Here is a 20,180-nt window from a genome sequence, read left to right on the forward strand (position 1 = left end):
TGCCTTGTCCTGCACTTTCAACCCGAAAGCTCAGTGTATCCTATTTCTACCCAAAGATGAGGTTCTTGTGTTCTGTGCTTTCACAGCGTTCTGCTCTTTCCATGTGCCACCACTCAGCACTTCTCTAGATAGTGATCTTTTCCCCACTGGAATGAGAGCTTTGTGAAGATGAGAGGCATATGCACTTTGTCCCACTACAACATCCTACGCTTAATAAGCCATCAACAAAAACTTATGGAATGAGGCCTGAAGGTCTGGCGACTACCTGGGAGTTCCTTCTCAAGGTTCCCAGTTGTCCTCTAGGGATCCATACAAGTTTTCAAGCTCTGACAGCAGGGATAAGTAAAATGCCTGACAAGAGCAACATTTTCCACCGCTTTCAGGCACAAAGGTCCAGAAGAGGTCTATGTATTTGCTTTCATGGTGTAGAAATATGCAATGAAGTGGCTTTCCTCAAAGAACCAACCTTAGAGTTTCACAAGCCCCCATCATTCCTCAACACTAGCACCCTCAAATTGATAAAAGACAACAAAGTGCTACCTAAGCTGTAATTACCAAAGACTCAGTGAAAACTGCATTGAGCTTATACCCCAAAACACTAATATTGATTGTTCAGCCTAGTTGCAAGACAGTGGATCATCAGGAGGTTGGCCTGTGGCTGCCTGATGGTGAGGATCTAGAAAGGAACCATAAGAGGAATGTCTTCTACGTGTGGCTGAGACTGAGCCCTTAGCCATGTGATTCTGGGTCACAACGCAATAGAAACTTCCCAATGGCTCATCCATGGTGGCCTAGGACCTGCTTCACAAGGCATGCCTGTCATCCTCACGCTTTCTTAGTCGCTCACCACGTTTGAGCATTACACGGACTGTCGTCCATGGCTTCAGCCACACCACACCCCCAAGCAAGTCAGAGACATAAAAATACAATGCTAAGTATTCCTAGAGCGCATGCCTTAGACACAGTTTTACTCTACAGTGATCTACTTGTGTAGAGATGAATTCATACAACAGAAAGCGTAGTTCTACAAAGACTAGCTCCCTTTGAGGTAAAGGGTATCCAACTGCTTTTGGAATTCATCAAGTTCTGGAAAAGCTTAATTTCCAATGTGTTGATGCTGCCTATGGCTCTCATGTCTCACAGTTGTACCAGCTACTCCATGTTCCCTTCTACCCTCTTCTCCCAGAGCAGACCATCTGAAAGAAACCTTCAAAGGTTAGTACGGAAGCTATGCGCCCAGGAGAGCTTTCAAAGCCTGACTTTGAAGCAGGGACAAGGGTTATAATGTGCCTAGTATCTCCATTCTACTGAAATATTAGTGATAAATATGATGGAAGTATTTTTTTTTTAATTCTTAAAAATCACATTTCTTTCAGAGCCATGGGCACACGAATACCTGCTCAGTCATCCAATCATTTCCTTGTCATAGGCTTTGAGGCCATGCAACAATTATATGACTTCTTTTATTTAGCAGTCTGTGACAAGTCACCAGCTGTGCGTCACTACCACCTGGGGTGGGCGGGGGGGGGGGTAGCTCCGGAAGGGTCTACTTCAGAACAAGCTCCCATGTGCCTGTTCCCTTTTGTACATTTTGAAAGACGCCGCCGCTGGCCTGTCTTATACTTCCCTCCCTGGAGACAGAATGATTCACGATTCCTCAATTTAGCCTGCCAGCTTTCCATCAGTTTAGAGTCCAGGAGGAGGTACACAATTGTAGGGAGACCCATAGGCAGGCCCAGAACAGGGGGTGCTCAGAACACATTGAGGGACCCTAGGTCAGGGACAGCCCCTCCGGGTCCTCACAAACTCCAATGAGCTGGCTGTGCCTGCGGCGGTGGTGATACCCTGGATCTTGTTAGGCATCCTGACTCATTACTGCTTCGCTCCCTACTTGGGCCTCCCTACCTGTTGGCGCTCTTGTGGCTCTCTTCTTGCCAAAGAGATCCACACATCTCCAGGTGAGATAACTGCCGACTACATTCACAACGTTAGTCCTCATTCTAATAGCCTACCTCAAAGCTCAGAAAATTCGGGTGAGTGCCTTCTTCCATGGTATGGGATGTGAGCTTATAGCACATTGGGGAAACGACACTGGTTATTCTATGGAGATGTTCTGTAATAATGTCATCTCTACAAAGAACTCACTACCTCAAATGTTTTATAAGGTGGTGATTAAAATTTTAATTCGCCGTAATTTCCCACATCATTTCTTTAGTTTCCACTCCAGTGAACCATTATTTAACTAAACACTGTTCCTGAGAACTCAGACAAATTGCCAGTAGTCACAGGTCTGATATAAGAGCATCTCCAACCGAGAGCACCTACTCCCCCTAAGTGGCTCCAGCTCCGAAGCCATCTCTTCCCAAGTCCAGAGGGTGCAGGTGATCGGGAGATTAGGTGTGAGCAGAAGGTGTCAGCATCTAATCTGTTAAGATATGAGTCCTGGCCAGTGAGATGGCTCCCTAACAGCCCTTGCCCAACAAGCCTGGCAGTTCAGATCCTGAAGCCCACAAGCTAGAACCAACTGACTTCCAAAGGTGGTTATTCTCTGAACAACACCCCTGCATCGTGGCCTGTGTGTGCCCACACTCACAAATGCACAGATACACACACAATCATTCATTCAATCAACATTTTTTAAAAAAATATGAGTCTTTGAACCTTGAAACACAAATACACAGGATCTCGGAACTGGAAAAATTCAATTGCCACCTTCCTGTGAAGTTCAAGGCCTACCTCATGTCAAAGACTTCCTACCTCTGGGTTTGCCCTATAGTGGAGTTTCACTCCTAGTTTCTAGTTTCTCTTTGAGGGTCAGAGGTTTGTGCTATTACTGAGCTGAACATTACAAGTTGCAAGTCAGACCCATGGAGAGCTACCTAGCTTTCAATAGTCCATCATCACTATTGTCTGCTCCAGCCTGGAGCTTAGCCTCATAGTACCACCACCCAGCATTAACTCCTCCTACGGTGGGCGGGCCAGCAGTAATGTGTTTTAGGAGCTTGTTCAAGGTGTGCAATCTCCAGAGGCCCTAGGTCTATTGAATCAAGATATGAGTAGAGGAGAGGAGAGAAAGAGGAGAGAGAGAGAGAGAGAGAGAGGAAGACAGGGACACACATAAAGACAGACAGAGACAGACACAGATCAATCACACTTTGTCAAAGAAGCACTGTTTGGCAGAGGTCTCAGATTTGTATTAGAATTTCCAGAAACTTTGGAGGTCCATCCTGGGATCTGGGGTCTAGCTTAGACAGCTGACCTCTCAAGCTTCCCCAGTGATTTCCAACAATCGATTCGAGATAAGCTTCTGGAAGAAATCCCTATTAGACCTCTCCGAAGAGTAGACACCATAAACTCAAGGAGGCAGCAATCAATTCGGCCAAGATTACTGGGCATCTACTATGGGCTGAGCTTTCTACTAGCTGCCTCAGCTCGTGACCTTTGGGGGACACAGAAACTTACCTTAATTCCTGCACTTCGACACTTGGCCACAGCATCTGGCACAGCAGTTCGAGGGGGGTCAATCATGGAGATGAGGCCTGTGAAACACAGATTCTCCATGGGGAAATTTAATTCTTCTGTATTAAATTCGAATCCCTTAGAGAAGCTGCTGGGTAGGTTCAGGAAGCAGAACCCTGGGGAGAGAGATGAAGGGTCCAGCAGTCACCCAATGTATGTCCCCCCACCACACACCCCAATACCCTAAATGTTTCACCCCACCAACGGCCATTTCAATGACCTTCTTTCACAGCCCTTCCACAGCTCCTCACCCAGCACACGCTCTCCCAGACCTCCAAGTTCTAAGTATGCATTTTGGAAGTCTCTCCTCATTTCCTCATTCATAGGGTACTCCTGACCATTCAGCATAAAACTGGAGCAGAAATCCAGGATCCTCTCGGGAGCACCCTTCATTAGCAGCACATGGGTTTGGGAGTTATCTTCCAGAAGGTGGATGGACATCTAGGGAGAGAACGGTAGTGATGGAAGCAGATATGCAGAGGGTGGAGGGTGGAGTAAAAAAAATCCTCGGGAAAGTTCTTGAAGGTTAAATAAGAGACTGGAGACCGGTTCCATACCCACCCTCCCTCAGGTCACATCAGGCTCAGAGCCGTGCACAGCCCTATCGTTTGCACAGGAATCTAGTTTCCCCTCAGAACTTCTCTGAGGGCATACCCCAGTTCCTTGCTGATTGGATGGCTCATGTGTGCTCGAAGACCAGTGTTCTAGAGCCAGTATCCGTGTCTCATCTGCTCTGTGAGCGTACTATGTCCACTCGATCCTGCAAAACCTCAGTTCCTTCCATAGAGAGGAAAAATATCTTGTCTTGGCTACGTTATTTTTTTAATCATTTATTGACTTCTATTTTATGTGCATTGCTGTTTTGCCTGCCTGTGTGTCTGTGTGAGGGTGTCAAATCACTTGGAGCGAGCTGGACGGCAGACAGTTGTGAGCTGTCATGTGGATGCTGGGACTTGAACCCTGGTCCTCTGGAAGAGCAGCCAGTGTTCTCAACCGCTGAAACATCTCTCCAGCCTCTGTTCATGGGTTTTTATGAAAGTTGTGAAACAAAAACAACAACCCCCCCCCCCAAATGGAAACTAAAGCACAAATTCTAAATAACTTTGCCCGGCAGCCATTCTCCACAGGCAGGAGAGGCCACGGAGAAAGACTGCCAGCTGGTTGGATGTCTGAAGGAAGGTCAGGTATGCGCTCATGAAAAGAATCTGCAGAGGCCTCAGCGGGCAGAGGCAGCACTTGGTGCCTCCGGATTTGCCTTTCCCTCGGAACTCTGATCTCCCGTAAAGGCACCCTGCTGAGTTCCTCTTTTAGACTCCTAGGAACTGCCGGGCTACAGCCCCGGTTGGAGACCGAATCAGCAGACTGAAAGGAACCGTGGGAACACGAAGAGGCCAGGCTGCACTTCCCGGAGGTTGAGTGGGGTGAGCCACTGGCTCGGAAAAGGTGGTTACAGCTGATTGGTCAGAGAACTATCAGTTATGTTCAAGATATGCCTAAGTAATTAAAAGGAAAAACAAAACAAACAACCTTGTTTAAAGGAGGAAGCTGTAAGATTAACAAAACTCAATTGTCTCGGGGCTCAGTGACTGTTTGTTGAATGAATAAAAGGCTCAGGAGAGCACGAGAGCTCCTTACCTCTACTAACGTGGACACAGGGAATAAAAACCTTGGTTAGAAGATGACAGACTGGGCTCACAAGATGGCTCAGCAAATAAAGGGGCTTGAGGCCAAACTTGGAGACTTAAGACTTGATCCCTGGACTGACAGTGGAAGGAGTGGACCAATTTCTACAGATTGTCCTCTGGCTGATACATGGAATCCACGACATGCCTTTCCCCAAAAGAAATACGTGTTTCAGCTGGACCTGGTGGCAGATGATTTTAATTCTAACGCTCAGGAGGCAGAGACAGAACTCTGTGAGTTCAAGACCAGCCTGGTCTACATAATAAGTTCCAGGCTACAAGCACTGTCTCAAAAATAAAAAAGAAAAAGAAAAAGAAAAAGAAATAGTTGGGTTTTGTTTTGTTTTGTTTTGTTTGTTTGTATATTTGTTTGGCTGGGTCTCACCGTGTAGCCCTGGCTGACTTGGAACTTATTATGTAAACCAGGCTGGCCTCAAACTTACAGGGATCCTCAAGGCTCTGCCTCCTGAGTACTGGGATTAAAGGAATATGCCATCATACCTGGCCAAAAAGAATTATTTTTTTGCAAGATTACATAAAGCAGGGTGGTGGTGGTGGTGGTGGTGGTGGTGATGCACGCCTTTAATCCCAGCACTCAGCAAGCAGAGGCAGGTGGACCTCTGTGAGTTTGAGGCTAGCCTGGTCTACACAGTGAGTTCCAGGACAGCCAGGGCCACACAGAGAACGCCTGTTTTGTGTTGTTTTATTTTATTTTTTTAAAGATTACATAAAGGAGACAGAGAGAATAATCAGAAATGCTCAGACTACAATCTACTTAATTAGATGAGGAAGAGAGGGTGGGGTTGAGAGGGAATAAGGGAGCGGGATACAGAGTTAATAAAATGTAACTAATAATAATATTAATAAAAAAACAAAAACAATCTACTTAATTTTCATTTCAGAGATGGCAAAAGACTGACAGGCTAAGTAAGACACATTTCTTTCAGAGACTGGAGTCTCTGCCCTTGGAGCAAGCTAATTATAGACATTCACTCAGAGCTTGCCAGAGCTACAGCCTTTCTGGAGCTGAGTCCAGTCGGCTGGTCTATCACACACATGTACCACAGAGACCAGTTCTGCTGCTTGAATGATATTCAGTGGCTCAGAAGCAGTCATATGGTAGCTTTTGGGGAACATGGTTACTTGTTAGACATTCCAACAATGTCATGAATATGTCTGACTTTTTATTTTTAACCACACAAGAGTGAGAGGTACCTAATTCATCCAAAGGCCGTATGCTCTGCCAAGCCACAGAATTCCTGTCTGGTTAGTGAGACCACCAAGTGTCAGGAAAAAAGTGGGAATAGCGTTTGCAGCTTATTTGTAGATCTGGGAGATCTATTTTATTACAGTGAGTAAGACAAGTTTAGATGGGAAGTGTGGATCTACTTATCTCTTAGGACAAGTAACTGGGCTTTAAAAAAAATATCTCTATAGATGGTTATTTTGTTATGTCTGAAGACAGAAAGCCAAAGGTCAGTTAGGAGTCTTATTCAACAACTCTGCTTCACACATTCAAATTTCTAGTCTTCACGGAAATACAAGGAACTGGAAGAAACACTTGTCTGAGTAGAGTGTCCTCTAGCCATGTCGTGGCCATTCATTGTTCTCTATTTTTTACTGAACTCTTCTTTTTGACATTGGCTTGGCTTCTCATTCCTTCAAGAGGCTATTTTGGTGACTTCTTCTTCTTCTTCTTCTTCTTCTTCTTCTTCTTCCTTCTGTCTTCTTTCTTTCCTTCTTCTTCCATCTTCTTTCTTCTTCCTTCTTTTTTCTCTTCTCTTTCTCCTCCTCCTCTCTCTCCTCCTTTTTTTCTTCTTCTTCTAAGGCAGGGGTCTCATACTATAGGTTAAGCTTACCTGGAACTCAGAGTAATCTTGCCCAACCCCTCCTAGCTGAACCACCATGCATAGCTTCTCTGGATTTCATGGTCTGTGACAATGACCATTACTCATCCTTTCCCCCTCACCTGCTTCATCGTGGATAACGAATCAGTTCTTTTAAATATGAAAAACATAAGCCAGGCATAGTGGCACATGCCTTTAATTCCAGCACTGGGGAGGCAGAGGCAGGTGGATCTCTGATTTGAGGCCAGCCTGGTCTACAAAAACAAGTTCCAGGACAGGGGGAGCCACACAGAGAAACCTTGTCTCAAAAAGCAACACAAAAACAAAACAACAAAAGAGGGGTCACACGTGCTGGTGACTCCTATCTGCCTCACTGATGGCTGCACCAGGAACATTATGGAGGGAAGGGGGATAGTTGATGGCGAAGGGTTTATCTGCAGACACAGCCTTGTGTCTACGGTGGCAAATCTCATAGCAGATACTGGTGTAAACTCATAGTTGTGTATGATTCTGCTGTGACTCCCACCAGCCAGCCTGGGCTACTCTGTCTTAGCATTTTCTGATGTGCTTTCTTTGCAGGCGGCATGGGTGAGAATTCTGCTGGGGATGAAGAAGCCCCTCTTCTCCCTTTACCACCTAGTTCTCCTCTCTTGCTTGAGGCGAGCCTTCCTCCTAGTTGGGAGGCTGGCTCTCCTGAGCTCTTGCCCTGCTCCAAAACACAGCTGGCAGCAAAGGCATAGCTTCCCGACTGACCAAGCCGTGACGCCCCCCTCCCTCCCTTCTCCTATTTTTGTCAGCTGTGTACCTGGTACTTGTTGGTAGAATTGAAGGGAATCTCTGCCACCTTGGGATTTTTCTGCCTCATTTCGTTCACAGGGCTGTAAGACTGCTCAATGAATTTGAGGAGGGCTGACTCGGAAGCATCCCCCGTGGTTGTCCGCTGCAAGGAAGGGTTTGCATAATAAGTCCCAGGGGTCTACCGTCTGGGGTTCACCTGTGGTCTCCGTGAGAAGGGAAGGGTGTGTGTAGAAAATCACTGAGGGCAGAGAAGCCGACGTTTTTGGAAGAGGGCAGGTGATACTAGTCACTGAGGTGCCCGCTTTCCACCTCAACTTGATACCTTTGTTATGGGAACTGATTCCTGATGAGGCTTAAAGTCCGCCCGGTTACAGAGGCCAGCAATGCGAGCCAGGTAAAACCAGGTGTCTGATGACTTCGGAAATGTTTTCCCTAGGGAAGAAGAAGGGGAGAACTGTAAATACACAGAGTTTAAGACAAGGGATTCGACTTTGAGGAAGATTAGGGGGTTCAAGGTCATTCTCAGCTCTATATTGAACCGAAGTCCAAACAAACAGGAAGTTACTCTCACTGCTTGCTTTTCACACCCAAATATTGCACAGAGGTATTTTTCCCGTCATATTTATCACACCTCCTCCCTCCATTCCACTCTCCAGCTCTCTCCTATTTTGTCTGGAGTCATCGTTCTCCTAACACCCCCTCTCCATCCCCCACCCCCAGCTCCTTCTACTTCCGGCTACCAATGCTACTACTCACCCGTAGTCTGCTCCTCGCTGGTGTCAGCCTCATACACAGTCTTGTCAAACCACAAATGGGCCACCGTCATGCGGTTCTGGGTGAGCGTGCCGGTCTTGTCCGAGCAGATGGTGGACGTGGAGCCCAGCGTCTCCACCGCCTCCAGGTTCTTCACCAGGCAGTTCTTCCGGGCCATGCGCTTGGCTGTCAGCGTCAGGCACACCTGAAAGCCGCCAAAGGAGGAAAGAACGGGTTCTCGCGGAGGGCTGTGTACATTATTTTGCTTTGGGAATCTGATCATTTTTATTTCCCTTTTATCCCAACCTAGTCTTTAGAAATCCCACCTGCGATCAGCATAAATGATACGGAAATGATTTAGGTGTGTGCTTATGGCAGGAGTTTTCATTGTCTTCCTTCATCAGAATGCCTGTCACAGAGCACAAGCTCTTTCCCCTGGACACTTTTAGATTTTCTATCAATAGCCTCTTTTCCATCCTGGGCCACTTCCTCTCTCTCAGATCCGCTCTCTCCAAGAACCACGCAGATGGGCGATATTTTATTTTTATTATGAACAGGCCATTTTGCCAGTAGTTTCAGAAAAGTTTGGGCAGGAGGGAACAATGATGACATTGGGAAAGAATGTCACAATACTAAAAAGCCTTTGAGAAATCATTTAAGCCAGAAAAATTTTGTTAATCATAAATTGAATGCAAGGTTGGTTTTAAAAGCTAACAAATTATTATTCTGTGGATATGTAAGTATAGAATTCCAATTATGGAATTGCAATTTATTTACATTATATCATTAGTCCCAGTGTTTTTAAACCAGTCCAAACATACCCTAAATGTTATTCTTATTTCTATTTTAAGAAGAATGTAAAAAAACTAGAGCCTACCTAAACAAGTTATTAGTAAGATGAAGAGCTAAGACCTTGTTATAGGAAGAAAGGGAAAAAGGGTTTACCCTGGAGAATCTGAGGGTTCATGATGGCTACCATAAAAAGGTAGACCATGGGAGACAGAGAATCAACTTATTTTGGTTGGGAAAGCTAGGATGAAACAGGGATCATATTTCTGCTCAATATAATGAAATTTAACTAAGTGATCTTAGAGCAAAATAGGCTGAGACAAAGAGGAGCTATGTTCTCCATTCTCAGAAAGAAAAAAAAAACAAACCACAATTATCTTTCATGGATTTTTATAGAGAACATTCAGTGTTGGGTCAAAGGTTTATTTTAAATGGCCTTGAAGTCTTTTCAGTAAGATTCTGTACTTCCAAAATAATCTTTTTCTAAAAGCTAATGAATACTTGAGGCCTGTTGGTCTTAAGTGATTTGGCTGAGTTTAACAGCCAATGCACCTGAGACCGGGACACACTCCTTTTTTCTGTTGTGTCTTGCTTTTTCTTTCACTGAGAAGAGTAGTCACAGAGGCCCAGTAGAGGAAGTCGGTGTAAAGGTGGGAACTAAATGACTTTTGATGCCTATTTACATCTCAGGAACACCTCACACTTAAGATGTTCAATAACAACAAGTGACACCAGGGATTTCACTTCCCTATGGTCATTTTTTTTTTTTTTTTTTTTTTTTTGCCCAGGGGCCACCCCTCCCAACCTTGTTTACTCACAGTGACAGTGGCCAGCAGCCCTTCGGGCACATTGGCCACAATGATGCCAATAAGGAAAATGACAGCATCTAGCCAGGTATAGCCCAAGATAAGTGAGAGGAAAAAAAAGCTGACACCGAGGAAGACTGCGACATCAGTGATGATGTGAATGAAGTGTGCAATTTCGGTGGCAATGGGGGTCTGGCCCATTGACAATCCTGACGTCAGTGAAGCAATTCGGCCCATCACTGTGAAGTCTCCTGTAGCAATCACGATACCCCGGGCTGTTCCTGTGAATGGAGGAAGAGGCTATGATACCCTACTGTGGTAAAATAACAACCCCCTGGATTGGTATCTCCATCCCAGTTACTGTCACAGAACTTCTAAAATCCTTAGATTGTATTGCTACAAGAATCTTTTGTCATCATATTTGGTTCCTAACATTTTATTATTTCTGGAGTGATAGGAATATTGGGCGTAGAGCTTCCAAATTCCATAGAATTCCATAGGTGCTAAGAAAACCTTTTGTTTCAATGAAGCAATTCTTGGTAGGCTCTTGGGTAGCCAGGAGGAGGGAGAAGTTGCCATGGGAACCAGCCATGTGATTATATGGTAGACTTTCAGGTCTATAGCCCAACTTCTGAGAAGGGGAGAGAGGCTGAAGGTTGAGTTGAATACCAATGGCACATGATATAATTAGTCATGTCTGTGTAATAAAACACCCATTAAAAAGCCAAGACAACTGGGTTTGGAGAGCTTCCAGGCTGGCAAACACATGGAGCTGTCTGGAGAACAGCATACTCAGGATACAGAAACTCCTGTTCACACACCACCAGCCCTATGCCTGTCTCCCATCTGCCTGTTCACTTGTGTCTTATCCTCTGTAATGAGTGGAAAATGTAGATCAAGAGCTTCCCTCACTTCCGTGAGCCTCAAGAAAGGAGTCCTGGAATCTCAGTTCATAGTGAGCCTGTCAGAAGCGTGGATGACAGCCTGTTACTTGGATTGGAGACCGGAGTAAGGAGAGTCCCATGGGACTGAGCCCTCATCTGATGCTATTTTGAGGTTGTTTAGTGTCAAAATTGGACTGATACAGTAGGACAGAGGATTCTGTGCGGACAGAAAAAGTAGGGGTGCGAGCCACAGCCTGCGGAGCCTCCCACAGTGCACCTCCAGCTTGGCCCACAAGGAAGACCTCTCCAGTTCTCAGCTGTCAGTATTTGAAAAACTCTGCTTGAGGAGCCCCCTCCCTGCTTTTCTAACTAGAACTAGTCTGACCTCTGCTGGGTAGCACAAGCCATGACATCTGTGCCCAGTGCTTTCCCAGGGCCCTTGCTCCCCACCAGCTCTGCTCCCCACCCTAGAGGTGCAGTTACTTGGATACCGTGGTCCACTTTACCCACCCATGGCACAGGGCAGTCACCCACAAGCATGAATCAAGATTGTTTAAAACCATTCTTTCTGAACTGGGCGGCGGTGGTGCACGACTTTAATCTGAGCACTTGGGAGGCAGAGGCAGGCAGATCTCTGAGTTCAAGGCCATCCTGGTCTACAGTATGAGTTCCAGGACAGCCAAGACTACACACAGAAACCCTTGTCTCAAAAAAACAAAACCAAACCTCATTCTTTCTGCTTTACCACAGTGCCTGTCATTCGTACCATTCAAGTCATAGAATTATCAAGGAAAGAAACTCAAGGGCAGAGCTTTTTTATTTTAGAAGCAGAAAGGCATAAGGCAGAAAGGTCAACTTTTTAAACAAGTAGCTCTTTTCCCTGATACAAAGTACTATACTCCCTGAGGCTCAGGCTTCCTCATACTTAACATGTGATGAAACACAGCCCAGATGTTGTGGGTTACACCTAGAAACCCAGTAATTGAGAGGCTGAAGCTAGAGGATTGCCCTGAGTTCAAGGCCAGCCTGGGCTACATAGTGAGTTCTAGGTTAGTGTGTGCTACTTCATTTAAGAAGAAAGAGGAGGAGGAGGAAGAAGAGGTGGAGGAGGAGAAGAAGAAACAAAGGATCCAAAGAGCCATGAAATTAAATGTCTCCAAAAGAGCCTAGAACAAGGTTGGGTATATGTAGACACTAAACTTTATTCTCATATTCAGGTGAATAAAGGAATTTCTGAAGAATCAGTATAAAATTACACATGCGCCTCAGTAGCAGCAGCTCTGACAAACACAGGAACCCAGGGGCACAGCAGCTGGAGGTCTATAGTTCTAGGATCACCTTTAGCAATAGTCCAGGAGTGTGGGCTGGACAGATAGCTCAGTTGTCCACAGCGTTTACTACTCTTGCAGACAACTTGGACTTGATTCTCAGAATGTACACGGTGGTTCACAGCCATCTATAACTGAAGGTCAAGGGGGTCACCTTTTCAGACCTCCTTGGGTTCCTGAATACATGTGGGGCATGTACACACACACACACACACACACACAAATATTTTTCAAAAATCTAGGGGTAGGGTTCTCAGCTGGACCAGGCCAGTATTATGGGAAGTGTAATCTAGACAGGATCATAGTGTAAAGCTCCCTATAGACAACTGGCTGACAGAGTTCTCTGAACGCTCCTGAAAACTACTAAAATGACTGAAAGACACAAAGGATTTCTTATCTTTGATAGGGTGGGCATAGGTGGCTATAGTGTCATTTAAATCCATTTCATGCAAATGCTTAGCTTGAAAAGATAACATATAGTAAATGGTCCTCATGTGTTTGGAGATGGAGTAGGTTAGCGTCAAACTAGAAGACGGATAGGGGCGGGTTTCCTGTTATCCTGGGCTACGCTGTTGCCTCACGTTCCTTCCCATGTACCATCAGAGAAAGAGCAGGCTCTCTGGAAGCATGGGAACACAGAGAGAGGCCTTCGTGCCTTTGTCTGTTAAGATCCATAAGCAATGACAGCCGGGAGGCAAGGATAAAGTTGTGTTTATGTTACTAATGTGTAAATTGGTCTAGAGAGAAGGTTAAAGGGGGAACGGGACTAAGGAAAATGCTAATTTTCAGCAAGCTGTACAAAAATTCCTCAGTTTAGCGGGCATGGTAGAACACTTCTTTGACCTCAGCATTCAGGAGGTGGGGGGTATGAGGATCTCTGAGTTCAAGGCCAGCCTAGTCTACAAAGCGAATTCCAGGATAGCCAGAACTACATAATGAAACCTGACATGTTTCAACAAATAAAACAAGAGTCCTTAACTTAATCTAGCTAGTTCTACCCTCTGGGCTACATCTGGGTTTTGTCTGTCTTCTACTAAATCTCTTTTCACCCGACAGACCCTTGTTACTCTTGCCCAACCCAGTTGTCAGCAGCATGTACTTTAGCTGATGAAACAATTCAGAAAGATAAATATGAGCAAATTTCCTCCTAAACTGTAACAGCAGAAATACAATCTTTTTAGAGAAGTCTTGCTAATTTGCATTTTTCTGTAAACTCAATTAATCATGTTTTACGTATTGTGTACAAATCAAGTGATATTTCTTTTTAGTTGGATTTTTTCTTAATGCACATCGAACATTATTATTATTATTATTATTATTATTATTATTATTATTATTATTATTATGGCACTTTCAAGTTAAATGATGAGGAGAGGTGCTGAGCCGAGTGGAGAAGGGGAGGAAAGAACATAAGCTTTGGAGAGAGACTTGTTAGAATCTCTAATCTTCCTCTTTTCTGTTGAGTCATAGCCTTAAATATGGCGAGCATGCAGCTGCTTTGAACTTTAGAGTTTGGTGTGTGTCGTTGTGAGAACAGAAAAAGAGTGTTTACAGTACTTGACACTACAGCTACGTGCATTTATGCATTCAGCAGAAAACAGCTATCTTCAGACAGTAAAACACATTATTCCTACACATTAACAATGATTTGCAGATGGATTCCAGAGTGTACTTAGTTTCCTTAAGGGGAAAGGGCAAAGGAGAGAGTGACATAATGATGTTAAGTCCTGGTTCAGGGATGCCTTACTTTCAGTCTAGGGACAAAGCCAGCGTTTGAATGGTAAAGTTTGAGGGGTACCTCTGATAACTCAAACTTGCAGCATTGAGATCTTCCTCTGGAAGGTAAAAGGAAGTTAGGAGAGTAACCCAGCAGAGAGAGATAACTTTCCTCCATTCTGTTATTTCCAACAGCCAAAGCAATTGTCAATAGTGTATTAGACCTTGTGCTAAGCATCTCATACTTATGTCATTTAGTCCATAAACAGTCAATGGGTAACAGTTTTCAGTATTAACAGAATGCAAATTTAGAGATGAGGGTTTGACCTCTTGCCAGAGGTCATCAAGCCCCTGAGTGGTGGAAAAGCCAACCTGGTTACTATCTTCCTATTCCAAAAACTTTAGAAAACAAAAGGTCTTAAAAGTCTGGGTTTCCACCTCTGCTGTTGAGTCCATGCTGTGTATGATTCAATATTCACCTTCTACACAGTTGGTGGAGAAGAAGAGGATATTCCTTGTCTCCAGAGGGTTCTCGTGGGTGCAATCAGGGCAGCGAGACTGGGGTTCTGACTCCCCAGTCAAGGAGGAATTGTCCACCTGGGGTGGGAAGGAGGATAGGTTAAAAAGGCGAGCCTAAAACAAAGGATGAATTCACTTACAGAGGCAGCCTTGCCTTAGCTGTCAGAATCAGCACATCATTAACACGCAGAGATAAGCAAATATGCTCCTGGAATCTCATTGTCTCACTTCCGAACCACCCTCGTCTCTATCTGGAGGTTCTGAATAACAGCATCCCGGGTCTTTAGCATGCCTTAGAACATACACCGCCTTAGGCTGCCTCCTCTGGCTTCCCACACCCCCTCACCTTACATCCCTGGGCAGCGATAACCCTGATGTCGGCAGGAATCTGGTCTCCACCCTTCACTTCCACAAGGTCTCCCAAAACCACCTCTTTCACATCGATTTGCATCTTCTCTCCATCTCGAATTACCAAGGCTTGCTGTAGGCAGACAACGTAGGATGATTACGCGGCTTCCCGCCTTTCCTGTCTTGCCCGGACCCTTTGCATTGTCATTTATATCTCCATCCTTCTGTGTTATCCACCACAATAGCCTTGGAAAGGTCTTTCTTTGGCACATTGCATATTTCTACCACTGCTGTCTGCAGAACCTTTGCAATGTGGCTTTGGTGGCTTTTTTTATTAAGAGGTGGGATCTATCTCTTTGTCTCTAAATGTAGAGTTGACCATATAATTTATTTTTTTTTTCAAACTTACTTTTGGCCTATAAGATATTAGCAAATGGGTACAAACAAAGATAAAAAAAAAATTCTTTCAACGGTGGGAGCAGGAGCTGTCTCTGACTCTGGGGACCTGCCTTTGGGACCCTTTCCGCTAACTGGGTTGCCTCAGTAGTGGAAGATGCACCTAGTCTTACAGCATGGATATGCCAAGGCTGGTTGATACCCAAGAGAGGTCTCCCCTTTTCTGAAGAGAAAGGGAGGAGGAGTGGATGGGGGGAGGAGAGGAGGAGAAAAGGACTGGAAGAAGGGAAGGGAGGGGAAACTGCAGATCTGCATGTAAAGTAAATAAATTAATTAATAAAAAATTGTTCATGTTAAGGTTTGCCCCCCCTGTTCCTGGAAACCCTCTTCTCCCATGAACAAGCCAGAGCTCCAAGCATCACATCCCAATCATTTCAACCAAGGCTCCAGAGTGAATACGGTCATCTTATATTTTTACCTAGTGGAAGCTGAAGTCAACTCAGACCGGAGTAGTAGCCCGACACAGAATCAGGACAAAAGCCGTGTTTGGGGTGCTGTATTAGGCAATCAATGCTACCGGATAAACTCTAAGCTCCTAGACGAAACTCTTACTCAAGGAAAAGTTTAAATTATGTTGACATTAAAGGGAGAGAGAAAATCTTAGGCTACAAGGCGAAAACATGGTAATATTGTTGCATGAGTTTGGAGACTTTTAAAAATAAGCTTCTAGGCGTGCATTTAGGAACTCCAATCTGCTGTCATACTATTTCCAGATACCTTTAAATTTTTCAATTTGAAAATAAATTTTAAATTTCAGAAAAGTTTCGGTAATGAAAATAGTGACAAGCACACACAACTTTTACCTGTCTCCACTCACTAACTTTAATCTCAATTGCTTTGTCCTTTTCTGTCTCTAAGTTGCATGCATCCTGACAATTATCCTAAACACTTCTGAGTGCATTTTTCTAAGAATTATGTAATCTCTCTTTTTTAAAAAAGATTTTCTTTTATGTGCACATACATAAATGCACTGTGCTCATGCCTGATGCCTGTGAGGCTAGAAGAGAAGGGAGCCCTTTGAAACTGGAGTTTTAGGTTGTAAGCCACCGTCGATCCTCAGCGAGGGCAGAGTCTTCGGGTTTCTATTACTGTGATAAATATCACAATTAAAGTCAACTTTGGGGAGAAAGCTTATGTTACTTAAACTTTCCACATCACAGTTCATTATCCAAGGAACTCAGGAACTCAAGGCAGGGAACTGGAGACAGGGATGGATGGGGAAGCCACGGAGGGGTGCTGCTTACAGGCTTGCTCCTCATGGCTTGCTCAGCCTGCTTTCTTATAGCACCCAAGACCACCAGCCCAGGAGGGGAACTGCCACAGTGAGTTGGAGCCTCCCACATCAACCGTCAATCAAGGAAATGTACCACAGGCTTGTCCACAGGCCAATCTGGTGGGGACATTTTCTCAACTGAATTTCTTCTTCCCAAATGTCTCTAAGCTTGTGTGTCAGCTTGACCTAAGATCAGCCAACAAAGCTACTGAGCCATCTCTTGGCCTCTGGATTATTCTTTTATGCAATACAGCGATTGGTTTCAGTGGGTTTCACATTGAAGCAATACTTCTACTGTCTACATCTCAGCTTTTGTCGCATGACCCAAAATGTCTTCTGACACTGTCTCCCAGCACAGCACCAGACCCAGGACCTCTATCTTTGCCAGGATATCCGTATCGTCATATCTTTTTAGCTTCTTATAAACTGGGACATTTCCGAAGATTCATTTACTTTAATGTTAGTCTATCCACCGGTTCTCTACTTCTGGTTTTCAAGAGATGTTCTTGAGAGAGGTGGAGGGCATTTCTTCATTTGATTGTTACCTTGGGACTAGACCTTTTTGGGGTGGTATTATCTGAGTCTCACATTTTCTCCTGGTAGTTTCCAGGCCCCCTCATCACCAGCCTCACCCAGAGCACCAGCACCCACTGTGTGCGACAGTCTCCAGGGGACTGAGCGATTATATAATTGTCCACAATCTGCTTCTCATTAGATCCTCCCACACAAGTCCTACCTACCTGAGGCACCATGGTCTTAAAAGACTCCATGATCTTGGAGCTCTTGGACTCCTGATAATATGAGAAGCAGCCAGTAATGATGACCACGGCAGCCAGCACAAAACCCAGGTACAGCTGAAGATTGGGAGGAAAAAAGTATCATTGGCACATCCTTTTCTCCCTTCTTTATCCTCAGACAGATTGCCAAGGTAACAACTTCCTCTGGGTGGAGGAAGTCATAGGACTGAGTTATAGGGCGGAGGGGCTGGGATAGCAACAGCACACTTGGCTTCCTTGAAAATCTCAACCAGTCCTCATGAGACCTGATAGGCTAGGGCCAAATAGAAGAAGAGGAGGACCTCCCCTATCAGTGGACTAGGGGAGGAGCATAGGGAGAGAAGAGGGAGGGAGGATGGGATTGGGAGAAGATAAGAGAGGGGGGCTACAGCTGGGATACAAATTGAATGAAATGGAATAAATGATAATAATAAAAAAATTAAAAAAAATAAAGAAAATCTAAGCTACTGTGTGGAGTGGTCAGAAACATCCCAGACAGAGAATGTAAATCTTCCTCTCCTCTCTGTATAGGTAGGAGGTGGATAATAAGCCAGGGAAAGTGAGAGATGAATAGACAGACACTCTGTATAAGCGAGAGGGGCTACAAAATGCTCTGGCGACGACTAGGTGGGAAGACAGTTGGAAGAATGCCTCTCCCGGAGTTGAACCGGAAGCTTTTCTAGATAAGAGCTTGCAGGGGACCAAGATGGACCAAGGTCTCTTCTAGAAATTCCTGAACTACTGGGGATTTGGGCCAGAAGACTTCGGGAGTTCCAAGCTGCACGTGGATGGTACTAGATGAGCACGCTCACATTATCTTTTTGGGCTTTCCCGCTATGGTGTACATGTATGCCGTAGGCCAGGAAGCAGAGAATGGAACCGGTCCACAGCAGGAGGGAGAAGCCACCAAACATCTGTTTGCAGAATTTGACCCACTCGGGAGTAGTGGGAGGAGGGGTCAGTGCATTTGGTCCATGTAGAAGCAGAATTTCCTGGGCGGTTTTGAGGCTATGGCCCTGTGTGGAAAAGAAACAGGGATGGAGAGAAAGCTGTGAAAACAAAACAAAACAAAACAACAACAACAACAAAAAACCAGTTACAGCAAAGGAGGACCTACTTGTTACAGCCTCAGAGTGGGTCTACCCAAAAGCAGGCCTTGGAACATCTGAAGATTTTTGCTCATAAAGGTTACAGAAAAGCCTGACAAAGTTAATTCTTGGACTCACACCGTGGAAAGAACTGAATCCCTCAAGTTGTCCTCTGACCTCCACACATAAATTTAAGTGCTCGCTCAATCAACCAATTAAATAAATAAAAATTAAAGAATGGTCCTTACTCCTAGGGAGTTCAAGCTGGGAAACAAACATACAGAAATAACTATGATGTACTAGACTAACTGGGGGTATGATGCTGGTAACATATTGACATTTAAACTTTGGCTTTCCAATTTGGAAAGTAGCGAAAATCAAATTAAAGACACCAATGCAAAGATCTTTTATTCTAGTCTTACGCACACACTTCTGTGCTTTTTCCTTTCTATTATGTGATAATTGAATTTATCAAAACCTATCAACCATCATCTTAGCCTCTCCTTAGAAAGACCCAAGGGACCTCCAATACTCTCTTCAAGGGGTCCAGAAGGTCTAAAGCTCTTAACAGCACTAAATCATTGTCTTCACTCATCCTTGGGAATGGTTGGTTGGCCACAAAGAAATAAAGTATGGTAAGTAAGTATTGACTTTTAGATGTTCCGCAAATTAACTGGTTCCCAGCTGATGGTGGTATTGTGATGGTGTTGTAAGAGACATTTCAGGGGCCTGGAGAGATGGCTCAGTGGTTAAGAGCACTGTCTGCTCTTCCAGAGGTCCTGAGTTCAATTCCCAGCAACCATGTAGTAGCTCACAATCATCTATAATGGGATATGATGCCCTCTTCTGGCATGCAGGTGTACATGCAGACAGGGTACTCACTCACACACTAAATAAATAAATCTTAAAAAAAAAATGGCTTCCTCCCCACGGGAACCAAGAGTCAAGAGACCACAACCATGACCAGAATGAGCTGTGAGTCAGAACGACTCTTCCCTCCTTTACATTGCCGCTGCCTTATGTTACTCTTTCTATTGCTGTGAAGACACCATGACCAATGAGGCTGGACCAGAAAGTGTTTACTGGGGCTCACAGTTCCAGAGGGTTAGAGTCCATGACCATCATGACAGGGAACCGCACGCAGGCTGTAGCTGAGAGCTTGTATCCTGATCCATAGGCACAAGGCAAAGAGGGAGCTTCCTGGAAATGGCTGCACTTTTGAAACTTCAGAGCCCCAGGAACACACCTCCTCCATCAAGGCCACACCCCCTAATTCTTTCCAAGAAGTTCCCCCAACTGAGGACAAAGTATTTAAACATATAAGCCTATGGGGTTCCTTCTTGTTCAAACACCAGATTCAAGGATTTTGTCACAATAATAAAAAGCTAACACTTCAAGTTTTCCAAAGAATTCATGATATATACCAGTAGATTTAATACCAAAGGTATGAGAATTCATATTTTTCTACTAGAAAGCTAGGCATTAGCTGGGCATAGTGATGCACCCCTTCAATCTCAGCAGAGGCAGGTGGATCTCTGTGAGTTAAAGGCCAACCTAGTCTACATAGTAAGTTCCAGGCTAGTCAGAGCTACATAGTG

At 44.7% G+C, this 20,180-nt stretch overlaps 1 protein-coding gene across 1 annotated transcript in view; it reads right to left on the minus strand.

The window, feature by feature from the left end:
* Nucleotides 1–18,463, minus strand: part of LOC110556693 (sodium/potassium-transporting ATPase subunit alpha-4) — a 31,334-nt gene extending 12,871 nt beyond the window's left edge. The window contains exons 1-10 of the mRNA XM_060364696.1: nucleotides 18,307–18,463; nucleotides 17,459–17,572; nucleotides 14,988–15,122; nucleotides 14,602–14,719; nucleotides 10,207–10,475; nucleotides 8,603–8,804; nucleotides 8,169–8,278; nucleotides 7,854–7,988; nucleotides 3,771–3,960; nucleotides 3,463–3,635 (exon numbers count right to left, since the gene is read on the minus strand). Coding sequence (XP_060220679.1) covers nucleotides 3,463–3,635; nucleotides 3,771–3,960; nucleotides 7,854–7,988; nucleotides 8,169–8,278; nucleotides 8,603–8,804; nucleotides 10,207–10,475; nucleotides 14,602–14,719; nucleotides 14,988–15,122; nucleotides 17,459–17,572; nucleotides 18,307–18,408 — 1,548 coding nt within the window. The 5' untranslated portion in view covers nucleotides 18,409–18,463. The remainder of the gene's footprint in view (nucleotides 1–3,462; nucleotides 3,636–3,770; nucleotides 3,961–7,853; nucleotides 7,989–8,168; nucleotides 8,279–8,602; nucleotides 8,805–10,206; nucleotides 10,476–14,601; nucleotides 14,720–14,987; nucleotides 15,123–17,458; nucleotides 17,573–18,306) is intronic.
* Nucleotides 18,464–20,180: the final 1,717 nt, after the last annotated feature.

This window comes from Meriones unguiculatus, chromosome 11 (assembly GCF_030254825.1).
Source record: "Meriones unguiculatus strain TT.TT164.6M chromosome 11, Bangor_MerUng_6.1, whole genome shotgun sequence".
Taxonomy (NCBI): domain Eukaryota; kingdom Metazoa; phylum Chordata; class Mammalia; order Rodentia; family Muridae; genus Meriones; species Meriones unguiculatus.